The sequence below is a fragment of the Schistocerca piceifrons genome, chromosome 1 (assembly GCF_021461385.2).
Source record: "Schistocerca piceifrons isolate TAMUIC-IGC-003096 chromosome 1, iqSchPice1.1, whole genome shotgun sequence".
In the NCBI taxonomy this organism is placed as follows: domain Eukaryota; kingdom Metazoa; phylum Arthropoda; class Insecta; order Orthoptera; family Acrididae; genus Schistocerca; species Schistocerca piceifrons.
Window position 1 is genome coordinate 637,763,303 of NC_060138.1, and position 23,304 is coordinate 637,786,606.

General features: G+C 38.7%; 1 protein-coding gene across 2 annotated transcripts in view; it reads right to left on the reverse strand.

Annotated features, from left to right (window-relative positions):
* The window catches only part of LOC124805065 (TBC1 domain family member 9), a 170,275-nt gene that overhangs the window by 11,258 nt on the left and 135,713 nt on the right, over positions 1-23,304 (reverse strand). For both annotated transcript variants that reach the window (XM_047265501.1, XM_047265493.1), the window contains exons 20-21: positions 13,073-13,267; positions 3,104-3,219 (exon numbers count right to left, since the gene is read on the reverse strand). In XM_047265501.1, coding sequence (XP_047121457.1) covers positions 3,104-3,219; positions 13,073-13,267 — 311 coding nt within the window. The remainder of the gene's footprint in view (positions 1-3,103; positions 3,220-13,072; positions 13,268-23,304) is intronic.

Genomic DNA, 23,304 nt, shown 5'->3' on the forward strand with positions numbered 1-23,304 from the left:
TGATTTTATTCAGCTCTCCATGCTAGTATACCCTGCGAAAGCTGTCTGCATAACTACAGCAAAGTACCCCATCCACCCCTAAAAGTCCTGAAAATGGCTCTATATTCCTGGCATGTAAGTGCCATCAGCACAATATTTATAGTGGCATGTCGAAATAACAACTGTAAACAACATATGTGCATTTGACCAGTCAGCTGTGAGCAGGCAGTATTGAGAAGTGGAAGTGTGGCCATTGTGTACTGTTACATCACAGATTTCAATGGAGCAACAGCCTTCAATCAAGTGTTCAAGGCATTCTCCAGAATGTTTTGAATAAGGGAAAAATGTGTCCAAAACTTGTCCCACACACTTTGACTCCCAGGCAAAAGCAGTAACGTGGAAGCCTGCCACTACTTCATTAAAATTCAACATGCAGACAGTTCTTTTCTGAAAAATTAATCACAGGTGATAAGACTTAGTGTTATCAATATGAATCTTCCACAAAATGACAAAGTGCAGATGTTCACATATGGGTCAATGACATAACCAACATTCAAGCCAATGTGAAACGCAAGTTGATCATCATTCCAAAGGAGGACTTTTCTGACAATTTCAGATGACTGTATGACTGTTTTGTGCAATGTACTTAAGTGGGGGAGACTATACAGAACACCACCTGAAACGTTTAAACTGCCATCTTGACTTTTCTCTATTTGTTAGTAATCCAGTTTCGAAACTTTTTGGACTGAGGGGGTACATTCACGTGACTGTCCTTACTGCAGTCAAGCCTTGGTTTCTCTACACAGTTTTTACACCCAGACCCCTCCCTCTCCACTTCTCTCCATAACCAAATCAACCATTCTTTGATATTTCAGAATGTGTCCTATTAAATAATCTCTTCTTTTAATCAAGTTGTTCCCTGATGCTCTTCCCTCGCCCCCCCCCCCCCCCCCCCCAAATGTTCTTCAAAGCCTTTTCATTCATTATTTGACTTACACATCGAATCTTCAACATTTTCTGTAGCAATATATTCCTAAATCATCTTTTCACTTATTATCTGAACTGTTTATAATCCATTTTTTACTTCCATACAATGCTACACTCCCAAAAAATACCTTCAGAAAAGACTTCTTAACACTTAAACTTGTATTAGATGTTGAAGTATTTCTGAAAAAGAGAAACACTTTCCTTGCTATTGCTAGTCTGCAGTTTGTATCCTCTCTTCTTTGTTCACTATCAGTTGCATCATTGCTAAACTAGTGGACATATAATGAATCCCACATATGCAAAACTGAAGCTCCAATGCATGAGTGTACAGGAATACTCTTCAAGTTGGGCATAAATGAGCACCTGTGTTAAGATTCAGCAATGGCCTATTCAAACAAAGTTTTAATGTATTGGTTAAGGTTGTTGAAATGATTCTGTAGGTTTTTGGTACTGTTATGTCTGAGGCCCTACTGGGCATCATTCAGCAGTCACGGAACTCCATTCAGCTTGCCGACGTCAACACAAGCTTTTGCCTGTAGTGTGCAGTACAGTATGCTTTGTCATGGAGTACAACCGATTGCAAGGTTCCGTGGAGGAGCCGTGAAATAAATAATGATGTATAATCTAGGTAAAAAAGAGAGATATCTATTTAAAAATGAGATAGTTTTGATAAAACTCAAGTTCTCAAGTTACATACTAAACTAGAATTGTACTTTGAGGGAATAAACCAATCGTTATTATTGTCAATATGCCTCTCTTATTGAAAGTATAGATTGGAACATGAAAATCATCTGGTAGAAGTGAAAGTTCTAATTAAAAAAAAAAAAAAAAAACCACACTAAGACCAATGGAACCCTCACAAATGGATCATTTACTAGTTGACTGAAGAAGAATAAGAAGAGTAGGAAGTAGTAGCAGAAGCAAAAAATATTTTAATAGCATCAGACATAATGATTTTTGTCTCAGAGCCTCCTGTTAGCATTATCGCAGAGGGAAGTTTGGCTCTGTGGCTTATTGGTCAGCCTGTGGTTTCAACATTCAGTGATACCACGGAAAGACGGGAACTGGGTCCAATGGTGAGGACAACTGAGGTGAAACGTGAAGAAGCAGCTGCTTGGGTTTTGATAGTACATATTACCAGCTGCAGGAGTGGTGGGTGTGCAAATAAAAAATTCCTTGAATCCACTGATATGCTAGGCAGATAATCTAGCTACTGTTGGTAGGTCAGTTTGATATCAGATGATGACACTACATAGTTTATTAATTTATTTCTCCTCTGTGAAGCTACAAACTGTCACCTATTGTGGAAGCGATGAAGACCTCAAAAATTTCATGACTGTAATTCCAGTCTTCAGTTAGTTCCAAAATAATATGAATTGGTGCTCCACACATTCCACTAGTGTCAAAAAATTGAATTTAGGCAATGCTAACCAGCAAATGGAATAAAATATTGACCAGGTCTGCCAGTATTTCTAGCTGACTCCTTTGGGAATTAACACTAATCACACATCAGAGATATAAGAATTGTGTGTCTCCTAAGGCAAAACTGCCTTAAGTCTTTTCAGACCTGCAGAAAGAGAAGTAGGTGCTCTAACTTACCAGGTACTTCATATTTCACATTGTCAATGTATCAGTCTGTAACACATTCTGGCAACATCAAAAGCTTATGTCCTGTCCAACACTTCCCCTAAATGCATATTTACCCACTTCCATTTTCTTGCCAGCTAACATGATTCCACATCTTTTTCACTCACTAAATTGGATATATATGCAGTACACAGGAACAAAGTATAAGAAATTTAGGGACATGTGTAATTAATAGGCCAGTACAGAACTACTCAAACATGCAACAGATAACATACAGTCAAAATGAATAATGTGTGCAACAATAATATCAAAGAATTTAAATCAGAAACAGTTTACTGTGCAAAAGATAGAACAGTACCCTTATCAACAAATAATTAAAATTCTATTCAGAGCACTTCCTTTATACTGATTCTAGTTTGTCTGTTTTTATCAAATCTTGCAAGGCAGGTGGAATATCAAAGAAGAAACCTTCCAATTTTGGCATGTACTCTATACAGAAAATTTACTATATGAGATTTTGCAAGGATACTATATAAGATATACACTTTACCTGTTCCATTCGTGAGCTCCAGTGAGCAGCTGCAGCATCAGCCAGGCTATCTACGGATTCTTCCCTTTCAAGATAGAACTTTTTCCCAACATCTCCCAACTGTAATAGCAGTGTTCCTAACACAGAGGAAAACAACAGTTCAATAGTGTGAGCTGTTTCACAAATAGGAACCAAGTAAACATTCAATCGATGAAAGCTATCTAATTTACAAAGTAAATAAACTCATCCTATAAAAATATTAATTCTAAGTAACATGTGCATCTAATGATTTGTGTATTCAGTCGGCACAATGTAGAGGTGCACACAATTATTGTGCCCTGAAGGTAGTCATAGGATGAAAATGGATTTTATTACAATGTTTTTCAAAACATATTCTCTCTCTCTCATTTTCTAGGAAAATGCACTACACCAGAAAATGTAAGAAGATATTATGATTTTCAAAATACTGTAAACTACCTGTGGATTGATGTGGTAAGCAATACAAGACGATATTGTTACATCATAATTATTTCTTAAAAGAAAATCTCAAGATAATAATTCCCCTCTCCTTAAAAGTGATCTAATTCCCAGTTTCTAGTATTTTGAATGTCAATGGGACATTAAATTTTTGTCAATGGGACAATAAATTTTACTCATAGGAATATAAAATAAATTCACTTAGCACTCCACTAAAATTAATACATTTCGTTACACGAGTATCACTCGGAAAGTAAAGAATGATTTGTTTTGACTTGTGACCATGTCTCCCCACCACCATCACTGGCCGACCACTGATCTTTATACTCATCTACCTCAGTTTGGGGGCTGTTATGATACAATAAGATTTTATACTTCTCAGTGTGGAATTTTAAAAGTGATTGGTTGGTTGACTGATTTGGGGGAGGGTACCAAACAGTGAGGTCATCAGTCCCATCAGATTAGGGAAGGATGGAGAAGGAAGTCATCCGTGCCCTTTCATAGGAAAAATCCTGGCATTTACTTAAAGTGATTTAGGGAAACCATGGAAAACCTGAATTAGGATGGGCGGATGCAGGTTCGAACTGTCATCCTCCCGACTGTGAATCCAGCACGCTAACCACTGTGTCATCTCGCTCAGTAACAAAACTGACAACCTCACCAAGTGAGAGATGCACAGTGCTATCTGTTTTCTGAATGTGCAAGAAGTCCAACTCATTGAAATTTATAGGCAAGTAACTGAGGTTTATGGTAATACATTGAATGAACAATCAGTTTAGAAGTGGTGTATCATGTTTAATGACAGATGGAAGAATATTCACGAAGAAGATCACTTCGGCTGGCCCTCAGTGATGACTGACGGACTCAAAGCAAAGACTGAAACAAAAATCAAAGAAGAAATGTCTTTCACAGTTAGTGGGCTACACTCATTCTTTCCAGACATTTCAAGAACTGTGTTGTACAAGATTGTTAATGCACATCTGGGCTATAAAAAAAGTGTGAGCTAGGTGGGTTCCTCAAATTTTGTAAGATGAACACACAACTAAATAAATGGCAGCTGCACTGAAATTTTTTAGTCACTATGAAAATGATTGTGATGACTTTTTGAATCATATTGTCACCATAAGTGCAGTGGCCTACTGTCAGACCCTTCAACAGCTTGGCCACGCCATTAAAAATAAACAGCATAGGATGATAACCAGTGGAGTCATTGCCCTTCATGATAATGCACATCTGCATGGGGCAGGAGGGACATAGGACTTGGTTCACCTATTTCAGTGGAAAATGTTTCAACATTCGCCTTAAGAGTCTGGACTTAGCACCAAATGATCATCATTTATCCCTCAAATTGAAAGACTTTTTGAGTGGAAGAAGCTACGGAAGTTGTGATGAACTTATAGAAACAGTTGATCAGTGGTTCAACGAGTTGGTGACAACTGAGATGCAGAAGGCATAGAAAAGCTGGTAAAACAGTACAACAAGGCCTAAATTTGAACAGTGACCATGTAGAAAAGTAAGTTGTGTATCAAACTGTATGTAAAATACAGTTTTGTTTAATTATGCCAAATAAAAATTTCTGTAAAAAGAATTCATTACTTCCGAATGACCCTCATAGATGCAGTAACTTAGACCTCAGCCACAAAAATCACAAAGAATAATTCCTCAGATATCAAATTCTTGAGGTACATTAGTTCAAGCATATTAACTGTTTTTAATACTGTGTGTCAGCATTCATATGCACAATGTAAGAGGGGATTATAAATGAAGCTATTCAGCTCAATTCACATTTTCTGTTTTCTAGCAAGATATGTAGTGTGGATTTTCTATGTCAGACACTATAAATTTAACTTATTTTATTTAAATCAACATAAAGATAGTGCATAAAGTTACCAACCATGAAGCCTAAGAGGAAAATCCAGTTCTACATCTATATACTCTGCAAGCCACCTTACAGTGTGTGGCAGAAGGTAATTCGTGTACCACTGTCACTTTCTCCCCCTTTCCTATTTCATCTGCAAATGATGTACAGGAAAAACAGCTTTTGGTAAGCCTCAGTGTACGCTCAAATCTCTTTGATTTTATTTTCATTGAATTTTCATGATTTTCACATAGGAGAAAGTAAGATACTTTTTGTCTCATTTAGGAATATACTGTCCCAGAAATTTAACAGTAAATCATAATGTGATGCACCATGTCTTTCTTGTACCATCTGCCAGTGGAGTTTAATGACTATCAGTGTGATAGTTTCTCATTTACCATTAATTTGTTCAATCAATTATAATGTCCCACCAATCCTACCAAGAACAGCCACAAGTCAGGGATGTGAAACAAGTCAGGGTGTATTAACAAAAGAACAGGAAATCTTAAACTTACTCTTTATCCCATATAAACAATAAATAGTGTGTGACTATTAATGTCTACTTCTGATGCAAGCATTGCTGCTTGTTTGAAACTACATAATATCAGTCTTTGTAAGATTAAGACAAACTGTTAGCTATGACCAACTTCTATGCCTAATGAACTACCATGTGAATGCTAAGGTCGAGTCTGGATTCTGCTTGTTTCATTAGCAAAAATTAAAATATTTGAACTACCCTTTGAAGTCTTTGGAAGAGAATTTATGTCTGTAAAAACGTGTGGGTCCAGTATCAATTCTTGTAAGAATCCACATATTATGTTCCCCCATAGTGAGGTTACTTTCATGGCTGTGTCAGTCTGTTAATCAGACCCTCTGCTTTCTGTTACAAAAGTAAGACTCCATCCTGACAAGAGGTATGACACTAATGTGATAAAACTTAAAATATTCCCATTGATGACCTGTAAACTGCCATTACTACAAGCTTGTATATTTCCTGATACACTATTGTAGGACAGCATTCAAAGGGCTGTTTGATACCATATTCATTAACCTGGAGGGCTTGGGATATAACTCCATTTTCTGCTTTTACAGCCTGTCTCCCTTTCTTCTACCCCCATGAACCATGGACTTTGACGCTGGTGGGGAGGCTTGCATGCCTCAGTGATACAGATGGCTGTACCGTAGGTGCAACCACAATGGAGGGGTAGCTGTTGAGAGGCCAGACAAATGTGTGGTTCCTGCAGATGGGCAGCAACCTTTTCAGTAATTGCAGGGGCAGCAGTCTGGATGATTGACTGATCTGGCCTTGTAACACTAACCAAAACAGCCTTGCTGTGCTAGTACTGTGAACGGCTGAAAGCAAGGGGAAACTACAGCCGTAATTTATCCCGAGGGCATGCAGCTTTACTGTTTTTACCCTCTTGGGTAAAATATTCCGGAGGTAAAATAGTCCCCCATTCGGATCTCCGGGCGGGGACTACTCAGGAGGACGTCATTATCAGGAGAAAGAAAACTGGCGTTCTATGGATTGGAGCGTGGAATGTCAGATCCCTTAATCAGGCAGGTAGGTTAGAAAATTAAAAAAGGGAAATGGATAGGTTAAAGTTAGATATAGTGGGAATTAGTGAAGTTCGGTGGCAGGAGGAACAAGACTTTTGGTCAGGTGAATACAGGGTTATAAACACAAAATCAAATAGGGGTAATGCAGGAGTAGATTTAATAATGAATAAAGAAATAGGAGTGCAAGTAAGCTACTACAAACAGCACAGTGAACGCATTATTGTGGCCAAGATAGACACGGAGACCATGCCTACTATGGTAGTTCAAGTTTATATGCCAACTGGCTCTGCAGATGATGAAGAAATTGAGGAAATGTATGATGAGATAAAAGAAATTATTCAGGTAGTGAAGGGAGACGAAAATTTAATAGTCATGGGTGACTGGAATTCGAGAGTAGGAAAAGGGAGAGAAGGAAACATAGTGGGTGAATATGGATTGAGGGAGAGAATTGAAAGAGGAAGCCGCCTGGTAGAATTTTGCACAGAGCATAACTTAATCATAGCTAACACTTGGTTCAAGAATCTTAAAAGAAGGTTGTATACATGGAGGAATCCTGGAAATACTAGAAGGTATCAAATAGATTATATAATGGTAAGACACAGATTTAGGAACCAGGTTTTAAATTGTAAAACATTTCCAGAGGCACATGTGGACTCTGACCACAATGTATTGGTTATGAACTGTAGATTAAACCTGAAGAAACTGCAAAAAGGTGGGAATTTAAGGAGATGGGACCTGGATAAACTGAAAGAACCAGAGGTTGTAGAGAGTTTCAGGGAGAGCATAAGGGAACAATTGACAGGAATGGGGGAAAGAAATACAGTAGAAGAAGAATGGGTAGCTCTGAGGGATGAAGTAGTGAAGGCAGCAGAGGATCAAGTAGGTAAAAAGACGAGAGCTAGTAGAAATCCTTGGGTAACAGAAGAAGTATTGAATTTAATTGATGAAAAATGCAGTAAATGAAGTAGGCAAAATGGAATACAAACGTCTCAAAAATGAGATCGACAGGAAGTGCAAAATGGCTAAGCAGTGATGGATAGAGGACAAATGTAAGGATGTAGAGGCTTATCTCACTAGGGGTAAGATAGATACTGCCTACAGGAAAATTAAAGAGACCTTTGGAGAAAAGAGAACCACTTGTATGAATATCAAGAGCTCAGATGGAAACCCAGTTCTAAGCAAAGAAGGGAAAGCAGAAAGGTGGAAGGAGTATATAGTGTGTCTATACAAGGGTGATGTACTTGAGGACAATATTTTGGAAATGGAATAGGATGTAGATGAAGATGAAATGGGAGATATGATTCTGCATGAAGAATTTGACAGAGCACTGAAAGACCTGAATCGAAACAAGGCCCCGGGAGTAGACAACATTCCATTAGAATACTGACGGCCTTGGGAGAGCCAGTCCTGACAAAACTCTACCATCTGGTGAGCAAGATGTATGAGACAGGCGAAATATCCTCAGACTTCAAGAAGAATATAATAATTCCAATTCCAAAGAAAGCAGGTGTTGACAGATGTGAAAATTACCAAACTATCAGTTTAATAAGTCACAGCTGCAAAATACTAATGCGAATTCTTTACAGACGAATGGAAAAACTGGTAGAAGCCGACCTCAGGGAAGATCAGTTTGGATTTCGCAGAAATTTTGGAACACGTGAGGCAATACTGACACTAAGACTTATCTTAGAAAATAGATTAAGGAAAGGCAAACCTACATTTCTAGCATTTGTAGACTTAGAGAAAGCTTTCGACAATGTCGACTGGAATACTCTCTTTCAAATTCTACAGATGGCAGGGGTAAAATACAGGGAGCGAAAGGCTATTTACAATTTGTACAGAAAGCAGATGGCAGTTAAAAGAGTCGAGGGGCATGAAAGGGAAGCAGCAGTTGGGAAGGGAGTGAGACAGGGTTGTAGCCTGTCCCCGATGTTATTCAATCTGTATATTGAGCAAGCAGTAAAGGAAACAAAAGAAAAATTCGGAGTAGGTATTAAAATCCATGGAGAAGAAATTAAAACTTTGAGGTTCGCCAATGACATTGTAATTCTGTCAGAGACAGCAAAGGACTTGGAAGAGCAGTTGAACAGAATGGACAGTGTCTTGAAAGGAGGATATAAGATGAACATCAACAAAAGCAAAACAAGGATAATGGAATGTAGTCGAATTAAGTCGGGTGATGCTGAGGAAATTAGATTAGGAAATGAGACGCTTGAAGTGGTAAAGGAGTTTTGCTATTTGGGGAGCAAAATAACTGATGATGGTTGAAGTAGAGAGGATATAAAATGTAGACTGACAATGGCAAGGAAAATGTTTCTGAAGAAGAGAAATTTGTTAACATCGAGCAAAGATTTAAGTGTCAGGAAGTCGTTTCTGAAAGTATTTGTATGCAGTGTAGCCATGTATGGAAGTGAAACATGGACGATAAATAGTTTGGACAAGAAGAGAATAGAAGCTTTCAAAATGTGGTGCTACAGAAGAATGCTGAAGATTAGATGGGTAGATCACATAACTAATGAGAAGGTATTGAACAGAATTGTGGAGAAGAGAAGTTTGTGGCACAACTTGACAAGAAGAAGGGAACGGTTGGTAGGACATGTTCTGAGGCATCAAGGGATCACAAATTTAGCATTCGAGGGCAGCGTGGAGGGTAAAAATTGTAGAGGGAGACCAAGAGATGAATACACTAAGCAGATTCAGAAGGATGTAGGTTGCAGTAGGTACTGGGAGATGAAGAAGCTTGCACAGGATAGTGTAGCATGGAGAGCTGCATCAAACCAGTCTCAGGGCTGAAGACAACAACAACAACAACAACAACAACAACAACACATCAAGATGTACCTGTTGAATTTCAGTTGTTTCCATGTGATGTTTTGATATGCATAACAAATCTGCTGAAATTCCACCTATTCTTTCATTTTGCTGTAATGATATAAGAAGTTCTTCCCTTTTAATAATGAGGCTTACGATGTTTTGATGTAAGACACTAAATGCATTTTCTTTAATGTCCTTGGTCCATTCCAACCTACTGTATTTTGTTCTGTTAGAAGGTTTTTTTTTTTTTTTTTTTTTAACTATATTTATGATGTATCTCTGTCTTTTATATGCATTTGCCTTAAAAATGTCTAGCAAACATACTGAAAATGATGAAGATGGGATGAATGTTGCCTATTGATGGAATCATTCAGATGTAAAACATGATGTCTATGATTTGACCAAGTGATGGGCAATATATAAATCATACCCATGTGTGAACATTCATCTCCCCTCAGAAATTTTACTACATTTGTATCAACACATTCGACCAAATGTTTTATCCAGGGCTTATTGTATCACTCAAAGAGTGACATGATCTTCATGCTAGTGTGAGCAGCATCCTTAGCAATGTGCCTAATGTTAGACTCAATTACACAATTGTGGTTACAGCAAGTGACATATAGCAGAGCCATGTACTAAATGAACCCACTGCAAAATGGAAAGAAGATGTGGGTCTAATGTCCCATTAGCAATGAGACCGAGCACAAGCATGGACTGGAAAAGAAAATTAGCCACATCATTTTCATAGGGATCATCTCAGTACTTGCCTTCAGCAATTTAGCTAACCAAAGAAAACTTTAATTTGGACAGTCAAATGTCGATATGAATAGTGTCCTTCCAAATCAGAGTCCAGTGTGCACTGTGCTGCCTCAGTGGATTTCATGAATACAGTGTTTTCCACAATTCAATAAACTGCAATAAGAGATGATCTGCTACTACAAATTTCATTTAAAATAATAAGAACATTGGCAGATGTGCTAAATATACTAAGAAAAGAAAAAATGTATCTTCTAAATGTTCTGGAAGATATTCAAATCATCAGGATTAACACAATAAGTAGCATGAAAGGAGATGTATCTTTCACCAGAAAATAATGGAATATATCTAGTGTTGGTGAAAGTCTAAGGTAATCACAGCTCTGCATTTCTACTGCTTTCTCTAGTAAGAGATCTGCAAGTTGGAATGAATTAAATGATCAGTAAAGATCTTGAGTCCCAAAGTGCTGTCAGCACAGTGGCTATGCATCAGGAGTTGAAAATAATGGCATACAATGGTTTACAAGGCCCTAATGAACCACTTATTTTTATTGTCAGTGTTAAGTGATGCTTGAAGTGGTGTAAAGTGCAATGCCACTGGACAATGGATGACTGGAAATGAGAGACTGGAGTGATGAATCACACTATATCCTGCACCACATTGATGAGAGAGTATGAGTTTGGCAACTGCCTGGAGAATGTTACCTGCTATCTTGTGTAGCGGCAAAAATGAAGTATGGAGGAGGCTGTATCATGGTATGGGAGTGTTTTCTGTTGTTAGGGTGTGGTACACATATTGTGGTTAAGAAAATGCTAAATACAGAAGGATACGAACACATTTTATAGTATTGCGTACTGCATACGGTAAAGGAAAAGTTCAGTGATGGTGACCGATTGTATCAGCATAACAATCCATCCAGTCATAAACCACCACCCGAAAGGCGATGGTTTGTGGACAGTAACATTCATTCATGAAACGGACTGCTAGTTCAAAACTGAACCCAATGGAACACCTTTGGGATGAGGTAGAATTCTGACTTCGCTCTAGACCCAATATCACAACTACTTTCTCTGGTTTTGGCTCTCAAGGAAGAATGGGCTGCCATTCCTTCACTAACATTCAAACCCCTCACTGAAAGTGTCCCCAGCAGAGTTCATCCCATCATTAAGGTGAAGGGTGGATGCACTCCAATGTGAATTTCCACGAATAGCATCTGGAGACTTGATTTTCGTAAACAAGCTGATCTAACTTTTACTACATACATAAAACCTTATGTTACATTCCATCCTAGATTTTCTATTATTGTAACTTCAACTTTCCACTCACTGTAGCTACTGATTCAATATATTAAGTGCAGGTATAATTAACATATTTATTACTTAACTTCATAGAACAACTGTTTCTATGATATGAGCACTGTTATATTCCTTGTCGTTTCATAATTCCAAACAGAACTGAACTCAAGACACAACTCAATATGGTGTTATGTTCACATATAAACTTTAGTAAAATTATAGATAAAGTAATTATGTGTTTAAGTAAAATCTGATATATTCTGATGGTTATTATGTAAATTTGAAGCTGATGGAATGTATATTACTGAATTCTGACTAGAAAATTGGGATTTATATTTTTCTTTAACTATGCCAGGGTGCATTTCATTACTCTGTAATCAATGTTTGTAATTACAACTAAGCTGAAGTACTACTGTTGCCAATATTCACACTGCTTTTAATTAATAAAAATAACATATACTCCAGTGGCTGCACATGCAAAAGCAGTGTCAGTGTGAGTTCAGTGCAAGATTAGTTCATGGGAGTGTTGGTTCACATCATGTTAACAAAAGCTGAGTGTTTGAGGTAAGCCAAAATTTACTTTGTTCTGTGAAAATTCAGTCCAAACTCAAAGTTATTAAATCGAATATGTGAACATGAGCATATTCAACTGATTATCATCTTCAACAAATGAGTTCAATTCCAAAAGTACTGTTTCAATCTTTTGCCACAACACCCTGCAATTGCACCACATTTTGTAGTTATGATGAAGCGCACACAATTTTTTTTCTTATTGTTTTTTCTTTGGTGGGGGGAGGGTGTTACAACATTACAACAACAATTTATGAGTTTACAGATTAAATTTCTCTTTCTCCTTTGCTTCCCTTGTAAGACCTTCTGTTTTTATGCTAGATCTCGACAAAGAAAAAAATCTGAAAGTGGCCACTATATTTTACAAATGGTCACAAACTTCTCACTCATAACATCTATTTGACACACCTGTCAATCACTATTCAAACTGCTTTTAGTCTTCATATGCCATAGAGAATTCTCTCTAGAAGTCATATTGTGCTACTAACTGTGAGTAGTTAGAAATTTTCTTTATTTACGTGGGAGAGGTAATATAATGCCATAATACAGAGCACACAACAGCAAGCACAAGTAACTACCACTACTAAGAGCAAGAGTCAATAAATGTTCAGGTATGATAAATATTTTAGAATGTTTGTAAAATGTCATTTTGCTTACCTACACTTGCAATACAGTGAAATACCTCCTGGTCCTCTGGCTGTGCTTCAAACAAACCGTACATTGTCTTCCACAGTACAATGAAGTGTGGTTGTCCCATACGAGGCACTGCTTTCAGCTGAGAACGAGAATCTTTCTTTTCCACAAGAGAACGTAAACTGCTGAGACTGCGAACCTCCCACAGTGACTGCTCCCCTGTAAATGTAACATTGAGTTTCTCACAAATTCAGTAGTTAAAAAAATTGATTTTATTTATTATTATTTATTCAAATAAACCTTTTAGTGGATACAATAAATCAACTTTGGTTCTGCTTCTGTGTGTTTGATTTTTGTTGCTCCCAGACACCCTTCATCCATAGAGAATGCTGTTCCTTTACATCCTAGGTTCACTTTCTTCCTTTTGCAGACCTCTTTTCTTTCCTGAAATCCTGCTTTTTGTGTTGATCCTCTAAAAAGTATTCTGTTATCTATTACATCCATTTTAATTCCTGTGTTTTTCATATATTTGTCAATTTCAGTGAACCATGTGGGTTTGGATTTGTAGCTGTTTATTAAGTTGAAGATCTGCTTGGTTAGTCTGGTATTTTCCAATCGGTATGTGTGGTCTTAAAACTAGTCTTATTTTCCTCACTAGATCGGTTAGCTCTATCACTTTCAAACAGAGCTCTCTGTTTGATCTTAATTTGTATCCAATATCACTATTAGTTCTTGGTCCCAGTATTATCCTTAGAATTCTTCTTTCAATTTTTTCCAGTTTTTCAAGATCCACAAATCTTGTTAATTTAAGTGTTTCTGCCGCATATGTTGTTTCAGGCCTTACCACTGTTTGATAGTATTTTATTTTTGTGTTCCAAGGCAAAGTTTTATTTTATTTTATTTGTCATTTGGAATTAGACTTTACAAATATGAAATCAGGTCATTCAACATCACCAGTGTATTCTACAATCAACTTTTCAGTGAAATTACCAACAACTGAGATCACACATGTCAACTGCCCAAGTCTTCTTGCTCAAATGAACACATAACTACATTCTGTAATAATGTTTCAATTATCATTCTTTATGTTGTTCACAAGAAGCTAGAGAAGGAAACTGAAACAGTCATACAAGCAATAGGAAATGTGGGACAAGCAGGGATAACAGGTCAGAGTTAAGAGAGACGTTTGCCAGATGGTGAAGTGTAGGGGAGAATACAAAGAAAGCTAAGTCAAATGGCATGGGGCAGGTGGGAGGGGATTGTGGTAGAATGGCGAGAGGTATATGTATTGATAAATTAGCTAATCAATCTCTCTCTCTCTCTCTCTCTCTCTCTCTCTCTCTCTCTCTCTCACTCACTCACTCACTCACTCACTCGTCATACAGATTGAAAAGTACATAGAATCATAAACAATAATGGGGATTCCTGGATGGTGCCATACATAAGATAAAATAAACGAAATGCAGCCACTCGCCTACAGTGGACCGATGAGTGGAGCACAGAAACACTCAACAGGAAATGCCCACACTAGCCTGCAGTAGCCAGAGGAATGTGCATTTGGGTGTCTGTGTTAACGTGTGTAATTTTACTTGAAAAACAGCAAGCACTCAAAACTTAGTGTGAATAGTGTTTCCTCTTACATGTTTCAATGTTCCACACAGCACTCCACTATAGGTGAGTGGTTGCCTTTCCTTTATTTTCTGTAAAATGATTTTAGTTCCAATTGCCTGGGATCAAAATATAGACACTATCACCTGACTTCTGAGCCATTCCATAGTTCAGCATATCAGTCCAATGTTGTACCATTTGTGCATGACTTACATGAGGTATGTACATGGGTAAGATCCAACTGGTTTAATTTTCTGGGATATTAATTGCAACTTCATGTAATAAGTGTGTTAGAAATCATAGAATGAAGGCTTTCACAACTGGATGACATAGCTGCTGGTAAGCCTTTCGGCACGTGAGGTCATGGTCCAAGAAACTCTTCTGTTTCTGACGTTTCGTCCAGGACTGCGCTGGACCTTCTTGTTACGTTGCAGAGACTTGTCTTCTATACTGAACTTTTTAAAGCTGAAGAGGATGTTCCGGACAGCTCGGGTGCATCAGATTTTTGATTGTACAGAAAAAGCACTACTCCAAGGAAGGATACATTACACAAGACAAGCAATGGATTCTGTTGACCGTAACTTACTGAAACTCCATTTATTCCTTGCTAGTAAGATACAGATAGATCTGTGGAATAAAATAGATTACCTAATGTTTACATCTATGGAAGCTATGGTGGAAATGACTACTAGTAGACGCAAGAAAAAGTTTGGGAAGTTAGAAACTAATGTAGCAGCTACAAGCAATACGATGATGTCTGATACTGTTATCTTAAGATGAGATTTCCGTCCTTGCAAAAGGAGGAAACTATGCTATAATACCTATGAGAGTACCAGTTGAAGATTTTACAATGAATACAGAAGCAGGTGTATGAAATCTCCCAAAGGAAACTGCAAATGAAATTCGAATCAAAACCACCAGGGTCTTATGCCACAGTAAACCTTTGGAAAGTAATTTAACAAAATGCGAGAGAAGGCTCTCGGAGATTTAAATGCAGATGAAAAGATAGTGGATCTTCCTGCTGATAAAGGGACTGCTACTGTTATTATGAATACAGAGGAGTTTGGACTTTGTAACCTCAGGACAATACAAAAAAAAAAACTTACAAAGGACCCCACAGCCAGTGTACTGAGGAAAACAAGTAATCTAATTAAGTCATCTACCTCGGTTCAAAAAGAAGATAAAAGAGCTTTGTCAAAGATTGAAGCTGTGTGTCGCAGACTGTATGGTGTCCACAAAATTCATAAAGTAGATTTTTCTTTGAGACCCATAGTTAGTGCCATCAATTCTACCATGTACGAAATAGCAAGATATCTGGCAACTTCTTTACAACCATGTATCGGTAAAACTGACTCATATATAAAAGACTCATCTTTTTGTTAAGAAACTTTAAGGGCTAATTCTGGCTCCTGAAGATATTCTTGTAAGTTTTGACATAGTGTCATTATTCACTATGATTCCAATTAATGAAGTTATGATTTTCATAATGGATAATTTTCCAGGAGATCTGATTGCTCTTTTTAGACATTGCCTTACTTTCAGTCAGTTCCAGTGGGATGACGAATTTTATGAACAACTTTATGGTGTAGCAATGGGTAACCCATTAGGTCCTGCGATCACTAATTTCTATAGGGAGAAATTTGAACAATTGGCTCTGGACAAAGCAAATAAGAAACCATTTCACTGGTATCGGTTTGTAGGTGACATTTGTGGTTTGGTCCCATGGTAGAAAGGGCAAATAAAATTAATCCAAAAATCCAGTTCACCATGGAAATGGAAAATGATAACAGAATATCTTTCTTCAATATTTCAGTTATGAGATGGTCCGATGGAAGTTTGGAACATAAAGTTTTTCAGAAAGTAGCACATACCGACAGATACTGGCATAAAAACTCCAATCACCATCCACAACGAAAGAGACGTGACATTAAAAGTCTTGTCGATAGAGCCGAATGGATATGCACATCGGAACACTTGGATGCTCGAATAAAACATCTGAGGCAGGTCTTCAAGAAAAATGCCTACTCACAGAAAGAAATAAAAAGAATTTTGCAACCAAGAAACATAAGACCACAGGACAAGGTTGAACCACAACGACGGAAAAACACAGTTTCTCTCCCTTTTATTAAAAAAGTAACAGATCAGATCAGTAAGATTTTACAGAAGGATGACATCAGAATGGTCTTTAGACCAACAAATAAGATAAGTCAAGAACTCCAATCTGTAAAGGATGAGCCCTGCTCTGAATAAATGTGGCGTATATAAAATTCTGTGTACGTGTGGTAAAGTTTATATTGGAACTATCAAGAGGAGCGTAAATACATGCATATAAAAGCACAAAAGTCTTTGCCGACTAAGTAAAATAGAGAAATCAGTTGTTTCAGAGCATGCTCTTCAGTCAGTAAATCACAAAGTGAAGTTTCCTGGAATGGAAATTTTATCTACAACATCAAATTATTATCCACACCTATTTAGAGAAGCCACCGAAATTTATAAGTATCAGGATAATTTTAAAAGGAAATAAGAGACAAGGAAACTTAGCGACATATGGACAGTAGCTCTGCAGAATCGCTAGACAATTTTATCTTTGACAAGATGACAATCGATAGTTATGTTTTATCTTTGACAAGGATTATCTCTGCTCACCATGTGTTACTTCAACCAAGCCCCCTTTCCTAATGTATATATGGCGCTCTCAGACGTCCGACCAGTCAGTCAGTAAGACTCAACATATGAGCCCCTCTGAGGATGTCAAGTGCAATCCTGGATGAAATGTCAGGAACAAAAGAGTTTCTTGGACCACGACCTCACATCCCAAAAGGCTTGCCAGAAGCTATGTTAGAAGTACCACAAAAATTTATTATCAGTCTATACAATATAATATAAATAAATACATTTTACCTCCACTCCTAAATACATTCACAATTCACACATATCGAACTTTGCATCTCTTGCACCCCCACTATGTTTCTATTTTTTATGCAAACTTTACAGAGTCTTAATGGCCTTGATGATGTAATTGTGTCAATATGCTTAGGAAAATGGTGCCTGTGAGTCGCGTGTGGTCTCTCTGGTACATCTCCATATGGTATTCATCCTCATCCCTTATTGTCTGCTTCTGGTATATTCCCCAGTAATGATTTGACCATTTCAATCCTATAATCAACATAACTCTTGCTTTTTCCATTATTTACTTTGTTGCACAAAATGCATGAAATGAAAAGATCAATATCAAACATATAAAAGAAAATTTTTGAATATCCTTTCATGTACTTTCTCATGATTGGGAAGTAGGTTGATATTTGGCATTGCCAATCAATTCCAATCATTTCTTGTTATGCTCAATAAAGTAACTTGGTTTCGAAGTACAATGGGATCCTTGTGTTATTCCTATTGTTTCATGTTTTATTGTCACAAGATGAACCTCTTCTTTATCTTTCATTTTATAATGAGTATTCAATTACAGCCATTCATTCTATATTCCCTTCTTTAATTTTACTTTATAGAAATCTTATGGCATATTGTTTCTATTCTCACTTACTGTTCCAATGGCATTTGTTTTATAATAGTGTGATAGTGACATAAATAATTTTGGTAAAGAATACAAATTACCTAGGTATACAGTGTGATCTCTGTGTAACGTCAAGTGTGATAGCTCCTTTACAACACTTTCAGAGGTGCTAACTTCAAACTTATCATGGCTCGCATATATTACAAAGTCATAGCAATAACCTGAATCTGACTCTCATAACTTGTAAAATTTAATACAAAATACTGCCCTTTCTGATGGATTGAACTGTTTGTAAGATACGCATTTCTTAAATTTCATGAGCATTTCATCAATAGTACTGTCCTGTTTCATTGTATACATTGTATACACTTCTTTAAATTTTTGATTCAAATACTTATTCATAGGTCTTTCTCTCTCTCTCTCTGCAACCAGATCATGATTTGCAAAGTGCAAATACTTTTTAATTTGAAGATATCTTTTTAGCGACATTGTTTTTCTAAATATGAGCATTTCTGTAACAGCCTCTTCAATCAGTTCAGTTGAATTCTTGTTTTTTCACTAGTGCCATTATTACGGACAATGCAAATTACCTTTTAATTTTATTACTGGCCGTAGGAAACCAATTGTTCTCGGTGTAGTCTCTAGCTATGTACAAAATTGCTTCAAGGAGTTTCCACCTTTTCTATTTCAATCGGCCAGAAAAATAGCTTTTGTTATACTTATGGGGAACATCATTGGGGGAAATAATTACTTCCTCTGCAGTTTTATTTGACATGGACATGTTTGTATGGGCACACAACTGCAAGGTCTTTAGCGCCCACACGAAAACAGATTGAGACGAGTGTCAGTAACATATACAGAACAGGAAGATAAAGCAGCATGTAAAACATAGGTACAAAAGCTGGAAAACTAAGAGTGTACCCACACAGAACCACAGAATGAAGTATTGTATCAGTAGTAACGTACTAATGACACAGGAAGAAAGTGGTGTAAGGAGCTAAAACAATGTAGCAGACAGCCGTGGCTAGCTGTAAAAAAAAAAAAAATAAAAATAAAAAAAGAGGGAGAAGCCAGCAGCTCTGCAACACAATAAAACCTCCAGCCTAAAAGTTCCTAAAAGTTTATCCAGAGTCCAGACACAAATCATCAGCTAAAATAGAGGATAGGTCCCCACCAATATTTGGTTCTGCCCTTGCATCACAGTATAAAATGCACTCCATTAAAATATGGCAGATGGAGATGTGCATGCCACAAGCATCACAAAACGGGAATTCTCTCACCATAGTAAAAAGCTGTATGTGAGAGAGCAGTGCCCAATTCTAAGATGCATGGGGACCACTTCATCCCGCCTGAGCAACTGCCACGAGGAACGCAATGGCCAAGTTGTTCACATCGCCAACCGCAGCTTACTGGCTGTCACCGCCAGCCATTCCTCATCCCACAACTGCATGCACTTCCTGTGCAGTGCAGAAACGACAGGACACTGTGCCACATCCTGTCCTCTGCAGGCCTCCTTGGCACCCCAATCAGTGTGTTCATTTCCCCATACCCCTACATGACCTGGCACCCAGCAGAATAACATCTGCTTATCCTGTCATTGGAGCAAGTAGAGTTGCTCATATATCAGCTGGACCAATTGCTCAGCTGGGCACAGGTTCTTTAACGATTGTCAAGCACTAAGGGAATCTGAGCAAATGAGAAACTGTTTGCACCGAATATGACGCATCTGCTCCAGTGCTTTCAAGATCACATGGAGCTCTGCTGAGAAAATGGTATACTCATCAGGAAGGCGAATCCTGGTGACACGGTCGCCAAAGGAATTCCCTTCCTTGGAACCATCAGTGCACACTATTGTGAAACTGTGATGCATATCTAAATTGTTAAAAAAACAGAGATTGAAATGTAAAATGTGATGTATGATCTTTCTTAAAATTTGTCAAGTCTAAGATAAGTCCTGAGAAGCCAAGGTGGAAATCTGCTCCCACTGTGATGTAAAACATGAAGACCAGCCAAACCCATCTCTAGAAGGCAAACCTGTGCACGAATCCAACAGGGCCTCGTTGCCTGTTGCTAGTTACGAAAAAGCTTTCCAGTGGAGGCTGAGCAACAGCATGGTAGGTGGGTGTGTATGGAGTCGACAGTGTTTTATGTGCCTGGCGCACCATAAGTAGCCATCACCTGACGTGAAGTGGTGGTTCACCAGCCACTGCACAGAGGCGTGGTATGGGGCTTGTTCTGAATGCCCCAGTGGCCAATGAATCCCTTCATGGTGCACCATGTCCAACATCTTTAAATAAGAGGGGGTCTCACAGGCCCATACACCATGCACCCATAATTGAGTTGAGATCGCACAAATGCCATGTAAAATCGGAGCAGACAAGTCCTTAAGATGTGGTAACCTTGTAAGCTTAGAGTCAAATATGATGCCCAGAAACCTCACTGTGTCTTTAAAAGTCAGGGCAGTGTCCCTCATCCTCAACCCAGGAAAGTTTAAATTGGACTGAGAACAGTTAAAAAGAACACACATGGACTTCCTGGTGGAAAACTTAAAACCACTCTTCTGCGCCCATTCATCCAAAACATTGTGGATTTAGTTGCAACTGAAGTATTGTTGTTGCGAGGCTTGAAGAAGAGCACAATGCAGAGAAGTCATCCAGAAACAAGGAACACTGGACAGGACTTTTCTCTATGGACTTAATGCTATTAATAGCTATGGCAAAGACAGTCACACTTAAAACTACACACCATTCTCCTGCTCAAAGCGATCAAACAAGACGTCACTGACTCTGTATCTAAAATATCGTGGTGAGAGGAAGCACTCCATAAAAATGGGAAGACAACCATGAAAATTCCATTTGTGAAGCTCCTCCAGGGTAAGATGCCTCCAAGTAATGTTGTAGGCCTTCTCGATGTCAAAAAATATTCATAGAAGTTGATGCCAGCATAGGAAAGCCTGTTGTATAGCTGCCTCCAGGAGGGAAAGGTTATCAAAGGAGAAGCGATACATCCTGAACCCACAATGAAAGTGACTAGGGAAATGCCTGGATTCTAAGATCCAGACAAGGCGGCAATTGAACATCTGCCTCAGGGCCTTCTCATGCAGGTAGTGAGGGCAACACTACGATAACTACGTGGGCATGTGCAGACTTGCCCAGGTTTTAAAAGAGGAATTAAAACTGCCTCACACCACGAGTTGGGAAAGTGACCTCGCGTCCAAATGGCATTAAAAAGTGCGAGAAGGATATCTTTGTTTCGCATTGTGAGGTGCCGCAGCATACTGTAATGTATCCTGTTGTGACCAGGGAATGCGTCACGAGCTGCAGACAATGCAGAATTCAGCTCCCACATGGAAAATGGGCAGTTGTAATCTTCAGCATAGGTGGACCAGAAGTCCAAACTACACCTATCAGCAACTGCTCTATTGTGCTGGAAACTTGGATCATGACTGGCTGTTGCAGTAACTGTGTCAAAATATGCCGCTATAGTCTGGGCAATGTCTTGTGGATTGGTTTGGAGTGTGCCATTCCCCATTACAGCAACCATGGGGCACCTACCTCCTTTCCCAGAAATTCTCCTGACGGTCTCTCACACAACAGAACTTTTAGTGGAATGATCAATGGTGTTCAGGAACTGTTGTCATGACCTCTTCTTGCTCTCTCAAATAAGTCGGTGACACTTTGCCCTTGCCACCCAAAACGCTGCAAGATTCTCTGCAGTTGGCTGACACTTGAACCTATGCAGAGCCGCATGCCTGGTCCTGACTGCAGAGCGGCATTTGGCATTCGACCAAGGGACAGGTTGCCTCTTCTGTTGTTCCATGGACTGTGGAACTGCTTGTAAAATTGTCACAAGTGAGAGAGGCAAGGAGTTGTAGCCAGTACTGATGAAAATACCTACACCTCCTCTAGGTCTCTTTCCATTCAGGTCGTCCTTATTGTGGAGTACATAGTCTTGTAGCTCAGGAGTGCACGATTGATGGAAATGAGTCTCCTGGAGACACAGACATAGTGGTCTATCCTAAGATAAGAGATGAAGTTCCTCCACATGCGTCCTGAACCCCTGACAATTCCGCTGTAGGATGGGAGCCATTTCATCGATGTGGTTTTAATTTACCCCTATCTTTGCACAGCGGAGGTGAAGCACTTTTAGAGTGAGGGGCTGCCTGAATCCAAGGCATCTAATTCCATGATGCCCTCCTCATCAGTCAGACATGAAAGAATGGCACCTGATGGCACTCACAACAGCTTTTGACCCAAACATTGTGAACCTTTCCCTGAACCCTGTCTCTTTGAGGATGAAGGGGAAAGGGGGCGTTGAGAGGCACTCTGCTTGTTGTGTGCCTTCTTGACACTCACTACTGAACTGTCGTTGGTCTTTTCTGTGGCGGCTGCTTGGATTTCTTTATCCTTATGCATTTTGCCTGGGCATGCACACATCCTAGTACAGGTGCTGGTGGTGGATAGTTGCACGCTGGATGACATCAGCATCGAGGTGTCAACCTTAGAAACAGGTTTCTGCACCATGGAAGCATAAGAAGTGGTAAAGATGCGATGTTTTGTTACCTTGTATTCCCTCAGTATAAGGGATCTGCTTGGTGACATTTAGTTCTGAATTTTTCGTTCCTCTGCAAAAACAGGGCAGTTTCAACTCCAGACTAGATGGCTCCCAGAGCAGTTAATGCAGACTGCTGAAGATGAAAGGTCAATCCCAGCTTCATGGACTGCCTTTCCATATTTACCACAGGTCGCTTCACCGCCCCACACCTCAACACTGTGTGACCAAACTGTTGGTATTTTTAGCACTGCATAGGGTTAGGTACATAAGGCCTAACCCAAAGTTGGAGAATTAAAGGTCACAATGTAGGTGGTCTTCTTAATTTCTCCATTATTCCTACACATCCTTTGCCATATTTCCACTATCCCCTGTAATGCACATTCCTGTTTAAGTTCCGCTAAGTCGATATCCATAAGTCACAGCATATGACCACATGCTTGCTAGAGTTCAGGGAGTTATGCAGTTCAACAGTTACATCATATTTACCCAACTTTTTGGTCTTCGTAAATAGTTCCATCTGTTTTGCCCTGTTAGTTTCGACCAGTAGGTAACCATTCTGTAGCCTCTTTATGGACTTCAGGCT